At 39.9% G+C, this 22,465-nt stretch overlaps 1 protein-coding gene across 2 annotated transcripts in view; it reads right to left on the bottom strand.

The window, feature by feature from the left end:
- LOC146521809 (phospholipid-transporting ATPase ABCA1) overlaps positions 1–22,465 on the bottom strand; it is a 203,958-nt gene that overhangs the window by 137,373 nt on the left and 44,120 nt on the right. For both annotated transcript variants that reach the window (XM_085139650.1, XM_085139644.1), the window contains exons 10-14: positions 16,118–16,257; positions 15,269–15,385; positions 10,592–10,789; positions 7,738–7,943; positions 4,764–4,940 (exon numbers count right to left, since the gene is read on the bottom strand). In XM_085139650.1, coding sequence (XP_084995776.1) covers positions 4,764–4,940; positions 7,738–7,943; positions 10,592–10,789; positions 15,269–15,385; positions 16,118–16,257 — 838 coding nt within the window. The remainder of the gene's footprint in view (positions 1–4,763; positions 4,941–7,737; positions 7,944–10,591; positions 10,790–15,268; positions 15,386–16,117; positions 16,258–22,465) is intronic.

The raw sequence follows: 22,465 nt of genomic DNA, 5'->3' as shown, positions 1-22,465 counted from the left end.
TAACTCTTGACCTCTTAACTCTGAACTCCTACAGGGGCTATGACACCAATAGAGTAAATTCACAGACTCCGCCCCCAGCACGGCTCCAATCGAAGCTGAAGTGAAGCCGTTTCAGAACATTTTGCTCTACATATTTGAGTTGTTTGCCATGCTTGGTAAGTCATGTTTTCAAAGATTGTTTCAATTATTGTTATTATTAGCTTTTACTTCTGTGGCTCTTTGGAGTTGAGACAAAGCTGTGTGAAAGGCATTAGCCATGTTGCTCGGTGATAGCATAATATTCTGTTTTAGCTAGCTGAAAGGTATTGTTTGCGGGCAAATACCACAGCCTTGAAAAAAAGCTTGCATGTGAATTTTCAGTCAAATTTCTTGGTCAAATACACTTAAAACAATGTCTAGAATGTGAAATGTTGATATAATGGTGCTACTTGAAGCCTGAAAACGATCTCCCATAAAAAACCGAGCAAACAGCAGTAGCAGACGTCCCGAGTCCCGACTGAGTTCTACGTTAGCGTTTAGATCCCTCCAGAGTTTTGTGCACACGGTTTAGGTAAAAATGAAAAAGGCTGAGGTTTTACATTTAGTTCAGTATTACCTGTTGTCTGTGTCCTTGTCTTTTGGGAAAATACTTTACACAAGTAATGGCTCAAAAAGGATTCCTTTTTTTTTACTGTGCTGCAATTGATTTGTGCCATTAATTAGTGTCAACTAATTTTTATTCAATCTCCACATAGGATATGCTTGTGAAGATGGAGTATGGGGGAGAGCAGAAGTGTGCTGAAGTTCCACAAAGTGATGAATGAAGGACATGCATATTGTATTTTGTATTTATTGAAATAAGTGATGAGAATGCTGTTATTTGCATTTACCAGCTCACCTATGTCAGACCTTTTGATAAACGAAATTCTAATGAAAGTGAGAACATGTACACTGTTACATCTTTCAGAAAATGTTTTGAAATTGTGGTGCACAGTTCAGAATAAATGTTTTTCAAAAACCATTGCGTCTTTTTAGTAAATGTTTATTTCCAAAAGAAATTTCTAGAAGTTCAGAACAGTAAAATTCCCGCTTTTTAGAATTAATTAGAAGATAACTCTTACGTAGTTAAACTAAAATACTCTTTGAGAGTTAATATATAAACTCTTAACACCAAGTGTTAAATTATCAACTCCAGAGAGATTTGGTGTTTAACACTAAATCAGAGTTAACATACCAACTCTCCAAAAAGAGTTAAATTAACACTCTCTGGTGTGGACCCATATAGACACTTTAAAAGTGTTGAAATCAAATCTGACAGTGTTAATTTGGACATGCTGGATTTGCTGTGTACAAAATGCAGCAAGATATTAAAAAAACGTTTTATTGCTTAAAAAACACACTATATCGGATTCATGTCGGTATCGGCAGATATCCAAATTTATGATATCGGTATCGGTATCGGACATAAAAAAGTGGTATCGTGCCATCTCTAGAAATAACAACTAATAGCCATCTAAATGCGCAGTGTCCTTTCCTTCTTTCTGCCTGGTAACACACAGTTCACGATGAAAACAATTACCAGCAAAGTTCCTCCCCATCATGCCTCTCCGTGTCTAAGCACATCTGCCTTTGTGTGATTTCACTCTCTATTATTTATAACAGAAAAAGCAGTTTTCGAGTGTTAATAATTCATAGAAATGCCCAAATGTCTCTGCAGAGGAAAGAGTAAATGGTGGAGTGACTGAGGGGATGCTGCTGTGGTTTACGGCTCCTTTTTATCATCTGTAATTATTAATCCTTTGTTTTTAAGGAAGATGTCCGCTGAAGCAAAGAGGCCACTGTGTACCAATAACCATGACTGTCTAATTTAAGATCACAGCAAAAAGCTGACCAGAGGGAAATTGTGGCTCTGATTTTGTGGATTAACAGCAAACGTAAAAAATAAAATCTGCTAGCTGTTGTTACTATAATGATAAAAACAAGTAGAGTCATTTTCCATCTGCAGGTTTTGTATTCTTGGTGCTTCTCGGAGTCGTTTTCAGTGAAAAGTCGGGTTCTGTATCATAAAAGAATGCTGTATATCAAAGATGGAAGCCATTAACTGCATCCAAACATGCTCATTGTGTCCTTTAGTCCCACCCACTTTATGTTTGTGCCAATGGGAGCTCTGAAACACATTACATGGCTTGATAATTATAAAGTTTGAACACCTTTAGAGTATAAGCTGCTCCAAAGGGCAAAAAAGCACTGTTGGAGTCTAAGGGGAGGGGCCAATAGTGCAAGGACTCATGGGACTGTAGGTGCTGACGATGTTTTATTTACAGTGTTATAAATGGTATTGCAGTTCTGCTGGATCCTCACTGTTATTGTTCATGATGCGAGTTCATGACATGAAATCCAGTGTGTAGTTGTCCTCTTGTTTGAGGGTGGTGTTGAGCGACTAATCAATTATGGTCACTGCACCGGTTTAGGAGAGTTAGTGCTAACAAAGCTGTATTCCAGGGATTGAACAGTGTATGGAATATAGGAATTGCAAAAACTGATTGGGAATGGGATGTCTTGTGGTTCCTTCTTTTGCCTGGGCTTGCCATAGTTCCAGTGATAACAAACATACTCTATGCTAACCGTGTTAGGGCTGTATGGAGGTCCATGGAAAAGTTTATAGCCAACTTCTCACTGTCTTTTGGCCCAGTTCCCTCAACAAAAAGACAGTGGGATTATTTCACAGTATTTTGGATTATTATTACAAAAACAAACACTTTGTTTAGCAAGATAACCTCATTAAATAATGCTACTTTTAAGATGTTTAAAGTGGAAACGCAATTGAAGTAAAGTCAGGCTCAAGTTTGGCTATAAATGAAACGCACTGTCATCATTAACGTACATAAAGTATAACTAAGCTCCTGTGGCCAAAATGACCCCCTATTAACAAAAGCCTTGTACAGGCACATACTAGCTTTTAAATTCTGCAACATAATGTATTTTGTTGCCACCGTGCTGCCTTTGTGGCACGCTGGTTAGCACTGTTGCCGCACAGCAAGAAGGTCCTGAGTTCAATTTGACCATCAGGCCGGGGTCTTTCTGTGTGGAGTTTGCATGTTCTCCCCGTGTTTGCGTGGGTTCCCTCCGGGTACTCCGGCTTCCTCTCACCGTCCAAAGACATGCAGCTTGTGGGGATAGGTTAATTGGATAATCCAAATTGCCACTAGGTGTGAATGTGCGAGTGAATGTGAGTGCGAATGGTTGTCTGTCCCTGTGTGTTGGCCCTGCGACAGACTGGCGACCTGTCCAGAGTGTACCCTGCCTCTCGCCCTATGACAGCTGGGATAGGCTCCAGCACCCCCGCGACCCTGAAAAGGATAAGCGGAAGCGAATGGATGGATTGATGTTTTTTTCCATGCAATGTGTTGCAGAACAATTATGACAACATGTAGAGCTCCAGACAACGACGCACCATTCCAGGGCTTGGTTTTAGCATGTGGATCTGGCCAGGACTCTTACTGGATACAGGGTGGGAATCAAACTTGTGATTCAAAGGTGTGGAGTCTTACCACTACACTACACAGATGCATTTCTAAAGGTTGCGTTAACCATGAACCTTAATGCTGTGATGCTTTAGTATGGATAACTTAAAATGACAATACACCTTCTAGATGAACATTTCCACTGGGTTTAGTAGTTTACACTAAATCACCTATCAGCAAAATGTCTCTGTTTTGTTTTGTTTCTCATTTCTCCGAGACAAACACATCACGCAGGGCAATATTCTTCAAAACTGTTCAACAGCAGGCTTGTAGAGATTTGCAGCCCACATATGAAGTCATCATTTTCATGTTCCCTGTAACCCCCAGAAGGTTGATTTACTGAAAATCTTGTGCTACCCAAACCACATAATACTTTAAAATTAGATTCCTAATTTCTGGAAATGCATTTGCCCATGGGTCGAGAATAACTTTGCGTGTACTGAAAGTGTGGGTATTGTGTTGTTGGACTTAAATCTCACTGGTAATTATCTTTTCTCTTGATGGCATTGCTGGGTTTTTCCTTTATTAATGGGAATTATAATGTTTTGCGAATAGGAGATTTTTTTTCCTGGACTCGGAGGAAATTATGGGCGTAGAAGATTGAGTGTGATACCATGTCGTTTGTGTCCCCAGGTGGATGATCAAACACGATAGAAGCCAGCGATATCAATAAATACATCAAGAACACAGAGGGAAGGCTGCTATCAATCCTTGCATGCAATGGAGCTGTGTTGCACGTGCGCTGCTCTATGCTCACTTTGTTGAAAAGGAAGTACAAAAAAGGAAGGCATTCAAAGTGGTTGCTTAAATAATTCAGCATCCACCAACTATTCAGGAATTTCCTGTGGTTTGAATAAAATCAATAGTTTGGCCTCGCTCTTTTCCACTCGCTAAGTTTCACTCGTTTCCTCCCTCTTGCAGAAAATCAATTCATGGCTACATTTACTCTTAGATTTCAGAGTTTCACTATTTACTTTTAACAATGACACAATTAAGGGTGCTCCCCGTCTTAGAGCCTACATCTGTGATCTGTGACAGCAGAAGGGAAACACATAAAATAAACAAATGGCAAGTTACACAAATAGAACTAAACAGCTTTCCAAGGGGGAATCTGATAGGTTTAGGCTTAGAGACTGAGGAGAACATGACTTAACTGTGTGGTGGCACAGAGTGGAAAGTCCTTGTGTTGCTGTATTTCTCTTCCCTCTTCCTCTATTTACAAGGCTGACAGAAAAGAAAAAACAATGCTTTTGTACTCACGCGTCATCCACATAGCAAGGATACGGCATTTGCTGGGCAAAAACTCCCAGTGGTTGGGTTTTTGAGGTGTGCGCCCGAATAATGCCGTGGTCAATCATATCCTGCAGGTAGGCGAAGCCTCCCCATATATAGTGCAGGTCGTTAAAGGGGTTGTCTCTGGCTCCGGGAGACCATGACCTTATTAAAAGAAGACAGACCATGATGTGTCTTAGCAAAGGGCAAGTAAACTACAACCAGAATGGTCAGAAATACTACCCAAGATTATAAGTTATTTTAGAGGTTATATAGAGCAACAGGAACTTTATTTCTAAAGACCTGATTGCTTGACAGGACAAGGATCCACTTTTTTTTATATATATAGACTTACACCTGACAAATATTTTCAGCTTTCTGCTCATGAGTCTAAGGAGAAGATATATCAGCACTTTTACATAAGCTTTGCAATTTCAGAGAAAACAAGGTGTAATTAATAACACTAATTATGGTCTGGTTCCATTTACATGGTTCGGAGCCTCAGTATTGTGTATGCTCATTGTAATGTACTAAAACACTAAACAGAACCGGATGATAATTAATTAGGTCAGTTACATCTGTGCTACGATGGGTCATAACGTCTGCTGGAGATTGCCTATCACAGCCTTATAGCTTTAAACGAAAGCTTGATTAGCATTCAGATTTGAAATGGGGAGAAAATAAAGGCAGGTTCTTTAAAAGGGATCATTAATGGTGAAGCTTAAAGTCAGTTTTCTGTGTCATAAAAGTGGCTCTTGTTGCACTAAATCACTATGGTAACCTGTGCTAAACATATAACCTGGGTAGGAGTGACCAAGTTTTGGTTAAAAATCAGTTTCTTCTTTTACTGACAGCTTAGTTTTTGTTTTATATGTGCTAATTCTAAAGCTGTACCTTACATTATAAATGAAACCCAGCTGTGAAGTTACAGCAGTGCAAACTGTGCACTGATGTATAGATGCAGTATGGAGAGTATCAAGCTGCTAAAGTCTGTTTTAATCTACTGGGATTGCAGCTACTAAAGCACAGAAAACTCACCGAGTAGCAACTCAGGCAATACAATTTGTTTTTCCTTGATCTGCTGACCAAACTATTTCTATATGTCCTTTATTAGGCTATAGGACAGTAACATCTAATGATTAAATGTATGAAGTTTAAAGTTTCAGAGCTCAACTCTGCAGCCATCGCATTAGAAATAAACAGCAGCAAGAAGAGCAGCACTCAGCATTAACTGCAATTAAACTGTTTATTTTATTGCTCTGTGCGCTACATCCTGAGATTAATGACTTTCTGGAGCATTAATATCTCATCTTATTTGCAACAGTGTTGCATTTTACTGTTCCATTTTTCATGTTGTTTATAGATTTTTATCCCCATTTTATCATCATCATCTGATGACGGCTGTGACTGAAGTAGTTGACACTCATAGGGATCATTTTGCACCGAAAAAAAAGTTTTACATGTAAAACGCCACTTAATGTGTAAGCTTGGCTTGATAACCGCTCTCATGACAACTGTTATCTCCTACTGGGATTTAAAGTTCTGTTGAGCCAGCCAGTGCAAAGAAAGCCTGGCTTTGTTGAACTTCTGGCTTTATAGCGTAATATTTACCCATACATATATATATATATATATATATATATATATATATATATATATATATATATATATATATATACACATATATATATATATATATATATATATATATATATATATATATATATATATTTATTAAGGGTGCAACAATACTTGTATCGATATTGAACCGTTCAATACAGTGCTTTCGGTTCGGTACGCATATGTATCGAACAATACAAAAATTGTATTTATTTTATTTACTTTTTGTCTGACGATGCTGTCTGTGTTGAGCGCTCAGTGGATCTGCGTTCAACTACTCCACCTAGGCTGCACTGTCGAGCACAGATCCACTGAGCGCAGCGCAAGCTAGCAAGACAGAAGCTAAGCTCGTTGCAACATAGCAACTGTCTCAACGCTACCCGAAACTGAACCTCCCCCACCCTCATTCAGATCTGGCGTTTGGAACTATTTTGGTCTTCATGTGACATATGACCCTGAAGGTAAGTGCGTCATGGACAAAAGTAAAACAGTATGTCGGATGTGCCACGCAGTGCTCAATTGGTGGGAACTAATGTGTTAGCGCAGTTAGCTTGTTAACGTGTTGATGTGTTGACGCCGTCCAGCCCAACGCACGGGACGATCCGCGGTAACTCGTTAAGGAAGATTTGCCGTGTTGTGGCGTTAATGTCATTTTAATGAGATTAACGCTGACAGCACTAGTGGGAACACAACAAATATGACTGCTCATTTACATCCTAGTGCAAAGACAAGTGGAAGCAGACAAAAACAACAAGCACGCATGCTACAAACTTTACCCGAGTCATTTAGACAGCCGTTAGCACATGATTCTCCTTATGGGGACCTGATATGTTTAATATGCTGCTGAGAGTATAGCCCAGAAGAAGCGTATAGTATAGCTTTTATTTTGGAAAGAGCCATTTCTCTGTAATAAACTCTCTTTTCCAAAGATGAGTGATTTCTCGATCAGATAGATTTATTTTTCTATTACTTTGTTATTTCAGCAACATTAAATTTAAAAACTGTACTTTTGAGTTAAAATATATATTTATAATTTTAATAAATGACAAATTAAAAAGGCATGAACATTTTTTTGTATCGAAAAAATATCGAACCGTGACACCAAGGTATCGAACCGAACCGTGAATTTTGTGTATCGTTGCACCCATTATATGTGTACATATATATATATATATACACACACACATATGGCATCAAGTTCTTTAGTCTAGTATTGACAAAGAATCAAACAGAGACATCAATCAAATGTGGGACAGAAGAAATGGCACAAAAATATAAAATTAGGTTAAAGTCATTTTGGTATTCAGCAAAAAGAACGGGTTTTTATAACAGTGTTACATACCTTCTCCTTACTGTCCTGGTACTTTCTACTTCATCAACATCCATGCGGATTTTGTACTTGACATAAGGAGGTGGGAGGCTGGAGTTCAGCTGGAGGTTTTCAAAGACAATCCCGGCCCAGAACGTACCATTTCTCAAAAGATCCAGCGCTCTATTCACCAGTTGGCCTTCAGTGGAGGCCGCCTCAAACTTGTCCAGATCCAAACACTGTCAGCAAACACAGACCCAAATAAATGTCTTACTTTTCTAACATCCTATTATATTTACAGTCAACCATTCTGTTTTGGCAGTCTTTCAGCAGCCACAAAAGGCAGGCAGGAGCTCACTGGGAGAAAGGCAGATGGATATTTAGCAAAGAAAGTATCATACAGCTAGTGACTAAACAACACAGAGTGCAGTTCCAAATTATCTGGAGATGCCAGGGGGTGGAAATGTTTTGAGTTTCAGTAGAGACAAGCAAATGAGATCCACCCTTGCTAGCGTTCCCTTGCTCGGTAGCCTTGTCCCCCTGTTTCACGAGACGATAATGAGCTAGCCATCCTGGGAGGCAGTCACACCTGACAGCTGTCCACACATCTCAGTGCTGCAATAGTTTTATCATCTCCCCCCTCAGGAATCTGTATTGTATATCCCGCTATGGTAGGAAAGAAATATAACAAACAACACCATTTGTTCAGCACATACTGGAGGATATTAGAGCAATGAAGAGCTCCACGGGCCCGAAGTTTGGGCAAGTGCTAAATGAAATATAGGGACAAGCTGTACAAGCTGTAGCTAATCCTGGTAACAGCGGCCTCATGCTACCCAACACATCATTTGAGCAAACAATTTATTTTTTTAACAGCGTCTTTATTCAAACCTATTTGTAGGCACAATGTTTTTCATACAGATGTACTCGGTGAACCTGATTCTTCTGCATTTACAAACGTCCTTTGGAGCCTTTCCAATTTATGTTTAATCAGCTATTTGTGCTGCTACAAATCAACTTTATCTGCCCATGTTAATGAGACTACACAAGTTATAACAGCTCATACAGTCGTATCATCCTCAAGTGCCCTTAATGTTTAAATAAGATTAGTGCGGCACAACATTCCCAGTAAGCACCAGAGGAGTTTCATCTAAAGCCAGCGATTAAGTTCTGTCCCCAGAGTTATGAAGACATGGCAGCGCTGTTGCCATGAACATTTTCATAATGACCTTTTATGCTATTTATAGGTTTGTTTCTCCTGTCTTAATGTTTTATAAATCTCAGCACTGTTGGATTAAACAGGTTTATGAAAGAAATGACATGCAACATGAGGCTCTAATTTGCCTCTATTTAAAAAAAAAATTAAGAAAGATGCAGCCTGAGTCTTTAGTGTTAATGCTGGTGGTGGCAACACAGAGAGAGAAGCCATGCCAATTTGAAAATGAGCACAAATTGTTGGGCTTTAATCTTTAGAAAGTAATTGGCTCACACCAAGAAATCATTTCAAGGATACAAATGACTCATTTGGTGAACACACATTTCTCCTCTAATGTCCTGTGTCTGCACATTGGAAACTTGTTAGCCTCCTCCTGCCCATGTATGCTAAAGCTATCGATTTGCACTAATAAAGGATTGTAGTTGGTTTTGTTGACCAGTGACTGAAAAGTAAGAAAATCAGGTTTAAATAATGTTAGCTATTAGTATTTTCTGTTCAGTTCCCTTGTTGTGTACATAAAGCATCCACCATGTATGAAACTAAATGCACGACTACATTGTCTTAATGACCTTTTAGCTACGCCGCGTCTTTGCAATGCCAACCCTAAAAAATATGTCATTTCCCTAAACGTGTACGCATCCAGACAAGCGATCGCTGCAGCTGTCTGATAAGTGCTCCTTATCCATTCTGAGCAATGCAATTTCCATTAGGGCAGAAAATAGATTGCATTACAGTGGAATTTTATTGTCCGTGTACGGCGAATCCCGAGGGACCTAAGCTGTCATTTTACCTGCACTCGGATTGATATTGTGTGTGTATGTGTGTATGGGAGGGCGGGAGTGGGGCGAGGTTGGGCTTTGTGCATATATTTGATCGTGCAATTTGGAGAAAGAACAATTTTGCTTTGAAATGTGGCACAATCAATATACAGGATGAATGTTAAATCTGTGTGTGTTCCAACTGGATGATGCCATTACAGGTTCACTAGCCCATAGCAATATTGCTGTATGATTACCAGGGAAGGGATGCTGTGGTAGATCTTGCTGTGCATTTGACAGTTATTTAAGTCAAGGTTCTTCAAGCTTAATGAACACTAGAGGCCTGTTTTCTAATGACTCAAAAGTTGAGTTTGAGAGCAATCATCACACTGATGTCTTGATTTTGGCTCGAACAATAGCAGCGCAAGGATACACAAGAAAAGAGCTCACAAAGCAAAGTCACTGTGCTAAACATGAGCACATGCCTTATGTTTTAGATGCAAAAAACCAGGCTCACACTAATAAAATGACCACAAATGCACTAAAATACATTGAATTAACGATACGGGTGGGTAAATTTAGATTGTGTTTTTTTCAACCCCCCACCCAAAAAGAAAGCTCTCACTGATTTTACTAAAAAGCAATTTTGCTTGACTACTTCAAAGGTTATAAAGCAACTCCAGCCAAAGAAATCACACAGGTAACATCAGATACACAAAAATAACTAAAGGAAAGGCAAAGAAAGAATAGAGGTGGAAGGGCGAGAATTATGTTTAAAAAAGCTTAAATGTCAAAGAACAGCCCACTCTTAGAAAATCTTTCACTTCACTGGAGAAATCGCAAAACCCTGTGGAAGCCGGATATATGAGGTGTTTCGCATTTACAACAAAGCACAAGCAGATAAATTACATACACGCAAGAAAGTGGAGAGAAGCTTCAGCATTTCCGAGGTGGAGTTGTAGACGTTCCGCCAGTCACTGGGTGGCATGCCGGGTGGACGATCTTCCGGAGGCCCGTTGTACAGGAAGTTGGCCAGCAGCTCAGGTGTCCACCCTGTGCCATTGAGAGGCGCCTTGAGGGTACCAGCAAACACAGGATTCGCCAACAGAGCCTGATTTTGAAAGCAAGAAGACGGGTTTATTTATAGTTACAATGGCCACCTGTTAGAGGCTTCAAATTAATGTGGTATGAATGCAAATGAATATTTATGAGAATCAAAAGCCTTTATAAAAAAGAGAAATAAAGAAAAAAAGAAGGGATGATAAAAAGGAGGGGGGAGGGGCAGCTTTACTCTTTGCTGGAGCTGACATTCATTTTTTTGCAGAATTAATTAACAGCATTAAGATAGATGGCAGTGTTGTACTTGCGGCTCTAAGATGCACATCAGCTATTCTCCTCTATGGCCATGAAGTGCTCATTTACAGCACAGGGTGTGTACGTGCACAAAAAAATGCATTTGCATGGCACAGATGTATTAGGACCCACAGAGAGAACAAATGCAAATCAAATCTCCTCCCTGGAAATGCACAAACAAGGCCGCATACACACCATGAAAGAGATCAAGGCGCAGGTCCTCCCCTTCAATTCCCTTTCACTAACATGGCAGGGAACATGTGTGTGACTTTCATTCATCTCGGGTCATAGATCAAGACGCAATTTCCATAATCACGCACCCAATTCATAAAGATAATACGCTGAGAAGTGGAGGAAAACTGAACCTTGCTGCAGCAGTAATGGCCCACTTACATACAGCACGTTACACGAATATGTATTTTGTTTTGTTTAGAGAAATAACCATTTCTAAGCTTCTTATGCAATAACCCTTTGAGAATAAGGCTATTTGACTCCCATCTATTGGTTTACATGTGTTTGCCCTCAAGTTACAGCACCACAGTCATTCCCCTCCCTCTCTCACGCAGCGTTCCTTTGCTTTCCAGTTGCTCTGATATTAACACCCAAGTATTAATCTGACTGTAATGACAGTTTTACATCAAAGTAAAATTAAAACACTGATAAGAAGAATGGGGAAAATTCACTTCAAACCCACAATGAAATCACCAATTTTATATAGTTTTTTAAAATGTGACCCGCGTGCTGCGGCTAAATGTGGTGACCATTTCAAAGTGGACGATGCGGAGCCTGACTTTTGGTCAGCAAAGGGCGCTGCGCATCAATTGAACAAAGTGGCCTCTACAGTGTGATATTCAGAGTTAAAGATTCAGATATATTCTGCCCACTGTGCTCAGTGGCATTTCAGTGTCAACACTTTTGATCATATTCTGCTTAACCTAAGGACAAAGTGTCAAATTAAGTAATCTCTGCGCTGCGTGTGACCTTTTAAAAAAATCAGTACATCTATCATTGTGGTCGCAACGTTAAGGACACGATCCATCAAAATTGTCTTTTGAGGAAATAAAAAAATCGGAGCCGTTCTGAAAGTGCAGTAAGAGAGAGTTATGCTGGCAAATTGACCGTAACTTTTTATCCGGTTCAGTAGTTTATCTCTTTATCCGGCTACTGCTGCATGCGCTTAAACGTGTAGTCCGGTGCTTAATGTTCAGTGGCATTTTAAACCACACAGATGTGCCCTTTAACCTTGTTGGTCATGTGATGAAGTGAAGAATTGAACTGTAAAGGTAAGGAGAAATATCAGGTCCATGGAGAGAACTTAATCCAGATTCTGTATGTTTGTTTGTTAGCAGGCTAGCGTCCACAGTTTTCAATATATCATGTTAAATTTTATTTTATTTTATAACAATTTAAAATAAACCAGTGACACACTCCGGGGCCTGATCAACCCTGGCAGGGCCTCCTTGGATGAGGGTGTCTAGTGATAATGGCCGAAACACCCGATGAATCCAAGGTCCACTACTGATGATGTGTCCCAAATTTTAATATGATAATGTAGATCAGATCTCTAATTCCCAAACCTAACCAAGGAAAAAATGGCAGATTAGCTCAAGTAAAAGACTGAAAGTTAAATCACACAACAATGTGTGCCGCTGGTAAAGTTTCTGGGCTGCCTTTCTTCATAACAGCCATCCCAAAAGCCTGGGTTAGGTTTTGGGCAACCGTGGTTCAGGGGGTTGGGAAGTTCATCTTGTAACCGGAAGGTTGCCGTTTCGATCCCCAGCTCTGTCTGTCTTGGTCGTTGTGTCCTTGGGCAAGACACTTCACCTACCGCCTACTGGTGATAGCCAGAGGGGCCGATGGCGCAATATGGCAGCCTCGCTTCTGTCAGTCTGCCCCAGGGCAGCTGTGGCTACAACTGTAGCTTGCCTCCACCATTGGGTGAATGCGAGAGTGAATGAATAGTGGAATTGCAAAGCGCTTTGAGGGTCTCGAAAAGCTCTATATAAATGCAATCCATTATTATTATCCCTCAAGATTTTCTCCGTTTAAAGCAATGCCTTATCAGGGATTGTAACATCTAGTCCTTTTACTGAATGTTTTATTGTTTTTTCTTAATTTTTGCTGCTCTCAACTTACTGTCCACTTTCTGCCGTGACCAAGCAAATTTCCCACCTGTGGGACTAATAAAGGTTTATCTTATCTTATCTTATCTTATCTTACATGAGTACCTAGGTTAGCTAAGACCTTCATCTGAAGGTCAAAGTTGCCCTTTGTGGCCGTTGTGTTCTCTGCATGCTCTTGTAATACATTTGTAAGCGGATAATTGAGTACGGGAAGATAACATCCATAATGTGACAGTAAGTGGCCCTTGGTCAGAGGCATGGGCTTTAAGATTTTCTGTTGTGCCTCTGTTAAAGGGGCTGCTGTTTACATGCACTATCAAACAGCACTTATTCAAGCAGTACCTACAGGTGTCACTGAAGCAACCAGAACTGTAATCCTGCAGATTATAACTATGTAAAGGCAAAAAGTATTCCCAAATACTCTTATGTCTAAGCTGTCTTGTGCTCGGTATTTCCTTTTATTCACCTTAACACCCTAAATCACCCAACTCAGATGTAGTTGTGGTGGCGACAGCAATCGGTCCATCAAACTAAAGCTTGTCCGTGACCTTGAATGACCTCTGAAGATGACAAACCTCGGAAGCCACCGGCTTCGGAACGAGAGGTGGACAGAGGGAGAGAAAGGGAGAGGGCTGGGTGAGGAGAAAATGAAGACAAAGGAGGATTGCTGGTCCATTTGTGTAAAGGTTAGGGCTAGGGTAATGAATACCCTAGCTATATGGAGCTCCCAATGTCTGCTTCCCTCCAGCTGCCTATAAGCTCATTTGGAGTGACACTGGAGTAATGTCAGTGTCAAGGAAATACGGCGAGAGGCAAAATAGAGGGAGGAGAGGAGAGGGTGGAAGAGAGAGAAGTCCGTGTCCTTTACTTCTATAGATAATCCTTTCTGCTAGGATGAAAATTATCCTGCACTTATCCATAATTACTTTCCTCTCTCACTCTCCACATTTAACAGAAGGTGTGAATAAATGATGTACACAGCATGTACGTTCTCACCTGCAGCAGATGTGAGGCTCATCTTTCAAAGAGAAAAAAATACACTGCAGTAATTATAAAAGACACTAATGTACGTTTACTGTTTTCTTCATTTAGCTCTATTGCAAAAAGAAAGTGAAGGAAGTCGTTTTGCATTTTTTTTGTATTTTTCTGAATTTTTTATTTTCAGTAAATCTCATCAGCAAGTTTGCTGGTGACTTTTTATGTGGAGCTATCTTGGGGAGATGATCCACTCCACTTAAGATCAAAGTAGGCTGTATTAAGTGTAGGGGCTAGGGTAATGAAACAGTAATCCATGCCTTTGTAACCGTTTGGCTGGATTACTGTAATTCTCTTTATTTGGGGGATGAGTCAATCTTCTGTTTTTCCACTGCAGCTAGTTCAGAATGCTGCTGGAAGTCTTTTAACCGGCACTTGTAGATGCGAGCATATCACCCCAGTTTTATATTCACTTCATTGGCTGCCCGTGCATTTTAGGATCCATTTTAAGCTGCTTTTATTTGTTTTTAAATGTTTGTCCAATGCTGCCCCTCTGTACCTCTCTGAGCTTCTTCATCCATACATACCTTCCCGGTCCCTCAGGTCGGCAGACCAGCTCCTCCTGAGCATGCCCAGGACAAATCGTAAGCTCAGAGGGGATCGGGCGTTTGCTGCGGCAGCACCAAGATTGTGGAATGAGTTGCTTTTACATGTTAGACAGGCACCTTCCTTATCTGTTTTTAAATCACGTCTTAAAACACATTTATTTACCTTGACTTTCAGCACAGCAGGACTTGTTGATGTCTCTTAATTAGTTTCTTATTAATTATATTATTTTGAATTTTAAGATGTTTTATATATAATTGAAACCGTTTTCTCTTTGCTTTATATTTGTAGCACTTTGGCCAACATTGTTGGATGTAAAGTGCGTTATAAATAAAGATGCTATGCTATGTGTCCCACAGTGTACATGGGTGTGACATCCCTGCTCTATGATGTCACAAATCCAAGAGTAGTAAAAAAACAAAAAACCCAGCAATGTAAAGTTCAGATACTTGACCATGTTTAACATACTGTACAAACCAACCATTGTAATGTGTGCATCATTACATAAAATAAACAACCATCGAGAGTCTCACCCGTATTGTATTGACTTGTGAGCTATTTTGCAGAAAATCCCAAACACGCGGTCCGAGTTCATCCCAAGAGTCAGCCAGCTCCCTTAACATAGCCAAGGTGTTAAAGGTCCTATTTGCCTGAAACACAGAAAACAATAATCTATTATTTTACACATTTGTCTCACCTTCACACCGAAAACATACTCGCTGCGCCAATACAAACATGAAAGCACTCCACAACTGCACTTTCAGCTAATCTCCCTAGGAACTCATCACACTGTAACACTGCCATCCCCCCCGCGGTGTTGAATGTAAATGGGGTTATTTACCCCTGAACATTCACTTGTAAACACCCCGACTATGTCTGGAGTGAAGAGGGCCTCCTGTGCCAACACCGGGCCGCTCGCTGTGAAGTCGGCAGGTTTTCCTCATGCTCGTTATGTATTTTCAATGCAAAATTCTCACAGCATGTCTGTTGTTTGTTTTGGTTACGCAGCTATCAAAACGATGCAAATCTCATGCACAAATGTCATGTCTTTGAAAACAATATATACTTATTGCATTGCATGAACAAGCCCTCTGATTAAATGTTTTATTTTCCAGCTCTGCACTAATGCGTGACATCCTCCTTTTTTGTTTTCATAGACAGATTGCAGGCACCTTCTACCAGTAATTAGTCTGGTCCTATGTATGCAAGATTTACATATATTTGCATGCTAACTCTTAATTTAGAAAAGAATATATAAATACAGATATAGTGGCTTGAACCTTTCATTGCAAACTTAAACTAAACCAGAGGAATATATTCTTTTCAACTTCACAAAAAGTCAGCATACATATAGAAACCTTTCTTTTTCCCTCTAGACCTACTTCTTTCACCAGGAGACGAGCAGCAGGTGTATCAGGTGTGTAGAGGACTTTCCCCTGCAATAATGGCTTGAAGGTGCTCCAAATGTAGCGCAGACCAGGTGTGCTCTCCAGGGTGTCGACAAGGGTCTGACAAAAAGCATCTACGGTACAGAGGAGGTGAGGGGAGAAGACAGGGAAAGTCATGGCAAGACTACGAAAACAACTCTAAATCTCAAGCTCCTCTGTGCATACTGGATTCATGCTCTTTCATGGGACTGGGGGAAAGAGGAGAGACAAGTTATTTGATCTGTGCAAAAATCACAGAATTGAAGCGGCCGAGAAGCAAACATGATAAATATTGTACACGAGGTTAAAATTCAAACGTGGCTACGAAAACAGACTTCTCGGTACTTGTTCTCAGCAGAGTTTGAACAAATATGAACATGAGAGAGGTTTCAGAAAATCTTCCTGGCCTTTTCAGCTGTTGTATTCATTAATACTTACAGTACTAAGAACAGTTTGATTACACATTTATGTAGTTTAAAAAGTTCACTGCTGTTAAAAAGGAGAAGAAAAGTTTTGAAGGTGGATATAATGATTTTCACTGATGCAACAAGAGCAGACTGATTTATATTGATACTGTAAAACACATAGATGGTAAAGAATGTGAAAAACTGTACATTACTGTATTCAGCATGCCAAATGATTGCATTTGCACCATATAGGCAGTATTGATGCAATCACTGCCTTTCAGAACAGAACTGATACTAATGATTCCTTAATGTAGTCTTGATTAAAGATGAGCTAGGTAACATGTGTTTAATTCCTCTGAACAAAAAACCTTTCTGCTCCCACTTCCAGGACTGGAAAACCTAGCCCCTGCTTTGGCCAGTTATGCATTTTTGCCACTTCCAACCAGATCAAAAGTGTAATGTACAGTATAGGAAACAACAAACAACACAGAGCATACACTGCATGACCAAAAGTACTGTTTGCATGTACAAGAGCTGCTCAGCCACTGAGTCTAATTCAATTAAATTGTATTGACGCTCCCAGCACACAACTTTTGTGCTGATGTTAATGCCAGATGATGTTTGGATCCCTGCAGTTACTGAGGTACTAACCCCGCTCTGTAACTTTATCTGGTCTGACATTACATCGCTGGATGAGTTGCTGTGGTTGCTAAATGCTTCTACTTTCCAATAATACCTGTTACATTTGATTGCGGAATATCTAGTCGGGAAGATATTTTATGACCAGTCAGTGAGTGGCATCCCATTACAGTACTATACTTCAATCCAGTGAGCTAGCTATCTTAATGTTATATGCCTGTAGCAATGGGACTGAAAATACTTGAATTTAAAGATTAAGAGGTGTGGTCTATGCTCGTCTGATTGGCCAGTACTTAAAACAGAGAGTGGACAGCGATATTGCTCATTGCTTACTGTAGACACTGCAAAACCTCCCACTGTGTCACGGCTGCGCATTCAGCATGTTTGCGGAGCTGATCCAAAAACAGACACGGGAGAGTAAACTCAGTATAACCAAAGGTGAGCCATTTATTTGGCTAAAGATACATGAACATAAAATAAAACTAAAAGCTATACTGGGAACAAACTAAGATTAACTATGAAAACTGTGACAAGAAAGAATGACCATGAAGATGAATCTAAAAGGTGGATGCGGAACTATGGCGTGAAAAAAAAAACACATGACAAACAACCTGAAATCTGGAGAGACGTGATGCAAGACAAACAGATGACCCGACCCTGAACAGAGGAAGACAGAGGACTTAAATACACAGAAGGGTAATGAGGGGAAAAGAAACATCTGGGAAACACAGCTGACACAAATGAACCTGACACCACAGGGGAAGCAAAACTAAACACACTGAACATGGAAACTTTCAAAATAAAGCATGAAACATGGACAGATGTAAACATGACAACACAAGCTTGACAACATGAAACATGCAGACAATAACTACACAGAACACAGGGACATAACTAAACGTTAAACAATGAGGACACGGCAGGCTAACACAGAAGACAGGAAAAGGCACAAACACGGAGACACAAGTGAAACATAACCTAGACTGAAACTCAACTAAACTCTAACTAAATAATACCACAAAAACTTAACGTTATCTAACCTAAGAAAATCAAAAATAAACACTGAACATTTTGGTATTTTGAAAGTGGACATGACGAATGTGAGTCTGAGAAACAGAGGGACACTACATGCTAATAATGGTAGCACCTAAGGGCTGTTTTATTGTGGACTTCTACATAATCGGACCTCCTTAAGCAACCAGAGTTGTCGCCTCCTGCTGGCCGTTACAAAGAATGCTTCAGATTTAATATCCAGTCTTTAGGTTTGACAGTGAGATGTCTGTTAAAACGTTATATTCCAGCCTGCTGCAGATTTAAGGATTCATGTTTGACCGTTCCACTGACTCACTCAAGAGGTTAAAGTGAGTCTTAAATCCGTTTCCTGACCTTGTTTCACAGAATTTTTTACAAGAACGTTGACCCTACAGATCTCGCTGTAGTTTGCACAATATAAAAGCAATATTTCAGCACACTGTTAGAAGAGGCTCGTAAATACCAGTTTTATAAGGGTCGTGCGCACCGACAGAGTTCGAATGATGTGTGTCAGAGTTCGTCGTTTGCTTTTTTTCTACTCATTTCTGAAACATGAGTCACAAGAAAGCTTCAGCGATGGTTTATTCTTGTTTTATCTTACTTTACATCTACATAAAGCCATCTCAGCGGCGTAATCTATCAATATTTAACCAAAGAGCTGAACTGTAAAGGAATACAAGGAACACACACAACGTGAGCAGTTATTGCAACGATTGTGAAACGATGGTTGTTTGCTTTCTAATCTACGAGATGTTAGCGAGAATATTTCCTGGAAATGCCCTGCGCTGTCCTATCAAAGGAAAACCTTTAAGTAACTGATATTGATTTAGTCACGGCAAAGTATTTATGAGGAAAAAAGCATCAATTATTACTTAAAATCACAAAGAGGGAGAAAAAAAACACGCAGACCTGAGGACATAAGAAAAAGCTTCTAGAGGAAAAAAGTCAATATGCTCAGCAGCAGTAGGATCATTACTTATTTAACATATCTGCCAACATGAATATTGCCAGGTTGGTAGAGTCTTGAATAAGTTACATGAGGACCTGCGCTGCAAGCTAGAGAACCTGCAGGGGTTAGACAGCTTGTTTTTAGGCTGTGTCGGGATTGTTCTGACTGAAAACGTGTTATTCCCGGAGTTAGGCACTCCGTCAAACGGCTGATCACTTTAGTGTGTCATCTGCCAGTCAATATAGCTCTCTGCCTCTATTGCTAACTGTGCCTTTTGTCCTGACACCTGTCATTACATCAGTGCCTTTTCCAGTCCTCTCTCATTTTTCCCTTGTCAAGACTGCAACACACCCCCTTTTCTCCTCTCATCTCACCGGGGCAACTATTTCCCCCACCGGGGACATTTTAGCGGCCATTTTCAGTGCAATTAAACGTTAGCCTTTCTGCCTGCTGGCCGTCTCTTCCAGGTGCTCCTGTGAGGTCAGTGCGCTGAGAGCTAATGGCCACCCCTTAGTCTGGGTCTGACCAGCTGTTCCTGCCACACAGTGCACGCGCAGATGCCACCTCCTGCAATCGCAACGCTTGAAAGACGGAGCATATGTGTGGCACATAGCTCGGTAGCTCTGTTCAATAGGCTGTTAGATGTCTCCGGGGGGGAAAAAAGTGACTACAAATTGGAGGATTTTTCTGCATTTAAGAAAAATATGCAGTTCGGTGCTTGTAAGATGAAAGGGCTTGCAGTGGATTTTCCGTAGAAGGAGACACCACTGTCATCTGCAGATAACAGCCGAACAGACTGATACAGCAACTCACGGGGATTGAAATAGAGGACAGAGAAGCCTGATCGTCTCCCAGCCCAACTAAAATCATATGAAGCATTTCTATCCAGTACGGAATAACCTAATTGTGCTTTGAATTTATTGTTAATAGTTTTAATCATTTAAAAAGACCAAAAATGTAGCTATGTTTCTAGATAATAATCCATAGTTTATAGGATAAGAGACTATACAAATATGTGCAGGAAGTATATGAGTGTCATGCTATGTGTTGCCATATTGGCATTTGTAGGTTTATATATGTGGTTTGTAATAAAGTAGAGCTGATATGAGTTATAGTCAGTGAATCATTGACAACAGTAGCGTCTTTCTCCTGGTGACTGTTTCACCTTCTTGTGTTCATGACGGTGCCGGCTGGATTTAACAGGTGGAGCCAGAATATATAGAGAGCTTTTCTACTCTAACTAAGCACTCAACACATTTTAACTAGAAAGTCTCAATCACCTACACATATACAGTGCTTTTTACTTTTAAGGGAACAGTATTGTGTTTTGTATATATTCATTTTGTTTTCTTTGTTCTTTTTAAACGTACTTTACTAAGTTTATAGTGCAGTAAAAATCAGTGTAGCATGACCGATGTGTACTTTGATTACACAGACATTATCTGAGAGTAGGTAATGGATAATAGGCATTGATTTGTAAGTAACGGCACATGAATAATTGAAGGTTATTATATATTATACTCCAATATAGTTGTAACTAACTAAGCAGATTATTCTCTTTCTCTTTCTTTAAAGACAAACACATTTTGGGGTCAACTTGAATATAAAAAGGAAGATGTAAAATGTAAAACTAAGGTCAGAGGTCAAATGTTACATGATGTATGGATGCAAACTGTAAAGTGATATTTAGAATCCCCATATATCATCCCCTATATGTCTACTTGTCAATACAGAGAATAAGAGATGTGGTTTAAAAGATCTCTATATAGCATTATTATCTGTGACCTTCAGCTCAATCTATTGATCTTAAAGGAGAGGTCAGAGGTCATATGTGATATGATATCTTACATTTTTACACACTTTCTATATATATACTATATATAATAAACTTTCTATATTTTGACAATGCACAGCACACTTTAAAGAACATATATGGATTTTGTCAGTTTTCAACCAATAAATCGTTAAGTTGACCTTGGAGACTTTGGTGGATATAAGCCAAATTTTAATGGATTATTAACATGACCCCACTCTGCACCACTACAATTCACCACATCAGAATTAACTTAAAACCTTTCCAGATACCATGTTTTTAGGCAGACTGCAGTGTTATCCTGCAAGTGTAACTTTGCACTAATGATTCCAAGCATATACAGTACATGTGGTGTCTAATACTGACCATGATTACTATTATAATAACACATAATGAGCAGGAGTTCTGCTTCACAATGATAGGAAGAGCCAACATTAAAGGGGCAAAACTCAATGTCACTATTTTTGATTTTCCCGACACCACCTGCTTAAACCCCGAAAGTCAGAAGGATTGAGAGGCCTCTCTTTCACAGCCAGTATTTATACTGAAAATCAAGATCAAACAAGCTTTTGCTCTTCAGCTCCACCGAAGGTTTCTGTCCTCCTTGAGCACGCCTTAGGACACTTGCAGGCGCATTTAGACGACAAGACAAAATATCTTAATTCCATGCTATGATTTTAAAAGCTATGTTTCCTGATGGCGAACAGGGTTTTCCTGCAGAGAAAAAAATGATACCGACCAAACAGGATCTGAAGTCCATAACTAGGACTGTCATTTTATTTTAGGTTGCTTTAAAATTCTCTTGCAAGCTGGAAATACACTTTTAAGTACCGTATTTTCCGCACTATAAGGCGGAAACACACTTAAAATCCTTTAATTTTCTCAAAAATCGGCAGTGCGCCTTATAATCTGGTGCGCCTTATCTATGAATTCTGGCTGTGTTTACTGACCTTGAACCAATTTTATGTGGTACACGGCGCTCAAAAATCTGTCAAAAAATGTTTTAGTTGGACTTTGCTAATCTACGAAGCCGCACCGCTTGATGGATTGTCTGAGTGTTATGGCTACTATAGTCAGGAGCAGAGATGGGCAGTAACGCATTACTTATAACGTGTTACTGTAATCTGATTACTTTTTTCAAGTAACGAGTAAAGTAAGGGATTACTATTACCGACATTACTTTGAATTTGACTCTTTAAAAAGCGAAAAAAACATAAGCGTACGTTGTACACTCTGCATCGGAAGAAAACTTCTTTCTACGTCGAAAAATTCCACTTCCAACCTGAGCAAGCACCTAGCACGCTGCCACAAGAATGTTAAATTGACAGAAAACCCCCGGGATCCCCTCACTGACATGACCGCTGTGGCTACCACATCTACTTCCACCGGGCTAACCTCAGATGGACCCACTCCTGCTAAACAGGTTAAACTAGACGTAAGAGCGACAGGACTTGGGGCCCTGA

This window comes from Neolamprologus multifasciatus, chromosome 3 (genome assembly GCF_963576455.1).
Source record: "Neolamprologus multifasciatus chromosome 3, fNeoMul1.2, whole genome shotgun sequence".
NCBI classification, from domain to species: domain Eukaryota; kingdom Metazoa; phylum Chordata; class Actinopteri; order Cichliformes; family Cichlidae; genus Neolamprologus; species Neolamprologus multifasciatus.
Note: the sequence above shows the minus strand (reverse complement) of the source record. Positions and strands in the feature narration are given on the sequence as shown.